Source organism: Chenopodium quinoa, unplaced genomic scaffold, assembly GCF_001683475.1.
Source record: "Chenopodium quinoa cultivar QQ74 unplaced genomic scaffold, ASM168347v1, whole genome shotgun sequence".
NCBI lineage: Eukaryota > Viridiplantae > Streptophyta > Magnoliopsida > Caryophyllales > Amaranthaceae > Chenopodium > Chenopodium quinoa.
The window spans coordinates 1,823,571-1,827,272 of record NW_018745054.1 but is presented as its reverse complement, the minus strand read 5'-3'; the positions used below and the strand labels follow the sequence as shown (position 1 = coordinate 1,827,272).

At 47.2% G+C, this 3,702-nt stretch overlaps 1 protein-coding gene across 1 annotated transcript; it reads right to left on the bottom strand.

The window, feature by feature from the left end:
- Positions 1 to 301: 301 nt before the first annotated feature.
- On the bottom strand, positions 302 to 1,480 carry LOC110709222. Its single transcript, XM_021887432.1, has one exon. It carries the CDS (start codon positions 1,478 to 1,480, stop codon positions 302 to 304), a length of 1,179 nt encoding a protein of 392 aa, XP_021743124.1.
- Positions 1,481 to 3,702: the final 2,222 nt, after the last annotated feature.

Here is a 3,702-nt window from a genome sequence, read left to right as displayed (position 1 = left end):
CTTGAACTTCGGAGGCGGAACTCCACCCAACCGGAGTTTCGTGGTTTTGTAGGTACAGAAGTCAGGCGTGCGTTCCCGGTGCTGTAACTCTCCCGTAGGACACCTTTGAAAACCTTGAAACACTATGAGCGATTGGGTAGATGATCCCCGCTTCAAGTAGCTTGGAAACTTCCTTCCTCACAACCTCTTGCATGGAAGGATTACGTTTCCTTTGTCGTTGTCTACACGGTTTAGCACCCTCCTCTAAATCGATTTTATGCATGCATAGGGAGGGGCTTATACCCTTGTGATCATCATGAGTTTAACCCAAAGCCTTCCTACGCTTTTTCAAAACATTAAGCAATGAGGAGGTTTGCTCTTCCGTGAGGTTAGCATTGACAATGACCGGGGAAGCCTCATTAGCATCCAAAAAGATATACCTCAAGCCCGAAGGTAGAGGTTTCAATTCTACCATCGGAGCTCCCTTACCATTGGAGATCTCTTCCTCTTCTACTTCGAAGACTTCATATGTTTGGAGCATCTCTTTGTCGGTGGTTGTCTCCTCTTTCTCATCAAGCATTTCCTCATATAATTGCATCTCCTTTTGATCACCTACTTCATTCTCATTCAACAAAACATTCTCAAGTAGATCATTAGAAGCATGCATATGAGGGTATTTAAACTCATTCATCAAATTTTCGATTGTATCTATTCTAAAACACTCATTACTAGAGGAAAGTTGTCTCATTACCTTATTCAAAGCGAATTCGATAGAATCATTGTCAACCTTCAAGGTCATCTTACCTTCTTTGACATCAATGATTGCTTTAGAAGTAGCAAGAAATGGCCTACCTAATATTATAGGAATTCTTTCATCTTCATCCATCTCAAGAACATAAAATTCCACCGCAAAAGTGAACTTACCAACTCTAAGGGGCATGTCCTTTACCTTCTCTATAGGCAATTTTGTGGACCTATCCGCAAGTTGGAGGGTGATGTTTGTAGGTGAAAGACTTCCCACATTAAGCTTTTGGTAGACCAAGAAGGGCATTAAACTCACGCTAGCACCTAGATCACACAAAGCCTTCCCCAAATAAACCTCATTGATAGAACCCGGGATGGAAAAACTACCGGGATATTGCAATTTGGTTGGTAGCTTACTAGAGAGAATAACACTACAATTTGCGGTTAGGTTAACGGTTTCAACTTCTCTCCTTCCCTTCAAAAGGTCTTTTAAGAATTTAGAGTAGTGAGGCATCTCTTTCATAGCATCCACAAAGGGTACAGAAACATGCAAGCTCTTTACTACATTTAAAAATTTTCCGAATAGGACATCAAGCCTAGACCTAGCAAATCTTTGGGGAAAAGGCAACCTCTCATTCCTACGTTGGAGATTAAGGGGTAAAGGTGTTTGATCTTTGGTGCTCTCCTTTCCAGGTTCCTTCTCTTTCTCTTTCTCACCCCTCTCATTCTTTCCGGCACTTCTCTCTTGATGACTCATCCTCAACCTCAAGTCCTATCCTCACATCGGAACTCTTCTCAACATTCAAATTGCTTAGGGTAAAAATTACCCTAGACACGTGGCTCAATGAGGGCTTGTCACGTGTCATCTCCCTATAGCACCATGGGCATCCAACCAATGGATGCCACGTGGCATTATACCCCTAATGGGGGAGCAGATCCTACTATGCTATAAATAGAGGAACAATCCTCATTTATTACCTATTCATAAATACCTACACAAAAACTTGAGCAATATTAATTGCGGAATCTCCCGGAACCCGAGAGAAATACCCGTTTACTTTCCGCATGTAATGTCATCCGAAATCATACTAACTTGACGTTCGGAGGCGGAACTCCACCCAACCGGAGTTTCGTGGTTTTGCAGGTTCAGAAGTCAGGCGTGCATTCTCGGTGCTGTAACTCTCTCGCTGGACACCTCAGAAACCCTGAAACATTTGGCGCCGTCCGTGGGGAGAGTACCCCTGAGATGACATCTGACAATGTACCAACTGCAGAGGGCAGCCGGCCCACGGCTGACCCTGAGGTCCACATAGACCATGACAGCAGTGACGACTGCGAAGTCGACACATATGTGGCCCTAGACGGGTCACTCCGTACTAGGCGCATCCGTTCCAAAGAAACAAAGGAACGCGGCCAGAACAAAGCTGGTCCAGGCTACCCAAGCGTCAAGCATCCTGGGCTACCCCAGGCGGCGGAGGGCTCTGCCCCCGTCACCAGAGACGAACTCATGAATCTCATGACTAGTTTCAAAGGGGAGATTAAAGACATTACCAAGAAGTCAGCTGGCTCCAACAAGGGTTAGTCGGCCATGAAGGCTTCCGGGAAGAAGCCAATTAAAGACCGGGTGCCCACTCCTCACCCGAAGCCCAAGGGGGCGTATGGGCCCCTGATTGACCTTTCAAAAATTCGCTTGCTTGAATCAGGGCAGCGAAAAGGCCATCCGACATATACAGCCGGATGGGTCAAAGAAGACTTTCTCTGACGCCTGGTTGTTAATCCAGGAGAAGAGAAGTCAGAGCATGTCTTAGTCGGCTTCTACGTCGACCTACCTAGACAGTTTCCGCAATACTTTGATGAAGCATTCGGAAACCAACCCAGGGAGTCAGTCACATGGCACGTCTGTACGTACTGCTCCTCATGTGATCCATTAGGCTCCATATGTGCCCCAACAACCATATGGACCCGGATCACCCTATATGCAGCTGTTCCCCTTAGGAGGACTGGGGGCAAACATAGTCCAGCCCATGGACTGGCAGCTCCGGCTGCTACACCTAGAGGAACAGCCTTCGGCTTTCTCCCTGGAAATAAACGAGGCGGCACAGCCATCCAAGGTTAAGAACGTGTTGGTAGGTACCTACGACGGTACCACCAACCCGGAAGACCATCTGATGGCATACACCAACCTCATGTACCTACAGGGATTGGATGATGCCGCTTGGTGTCGGTGCTTCCCAGCAACGCTGAAGGACATAGCCCAACGGTGGTTCAGCAACCTGGCGGCTGGGTGCATCAATAACTTGAAGACGCTTGCATACCTGTTTGCGTCCAACTTCTCCATAAACATCCCTGCCAAGAAGACAAGTCTCGATCTAGGGGCTATCCAGTAGGGGGACAAGGAGGGACTTCGGTCCTATGTAAGGCGGTTCAATCTGATGAGAATTCAGATACAAGGATTGTCTGACAAAGTTGCGTACACATACTTTTTCAAGGGTCTGAAGGATGGGTTAACATTCAAGTTTGACCTGGTCCGCAAGAGGGTTGCTACCCTCCAGGAGGCACTAATGGAAGCCGAAGCCTACATACAGGCGAAGGAGCTTTGTGCCATCAAACACTCGTCAGAACCCAGGCGGTCTGACAAAAAGGAGAGCCGGCCTCCACAACCGGCCAAAAGAGAAGAAAAGAAAACAAAAGAAATCTGGGCAGCTGACCGCCCAGGTCAGTCGTCCCAGAAGAAGCAAAAGAAATTGGAGCCGTACGTCCCCAAGTATGAGTTCAACAAGGACTGCTCCTCCATCCTCATGGAGATAAAAAACCGGTTGACCATTGAGAAACCGGCTCCTTTGAAGAGCGCTGTCAAAAATCGGGACAAGAGCAAGTGTTGTCCATTCCATAAGGAAATTGGCCATAACACAAATGGTTGCTACAGCCTCAGGCGGCTATTGGATCGTTTGGCTGATTAGGGGGCTTTAAAGTCCTATT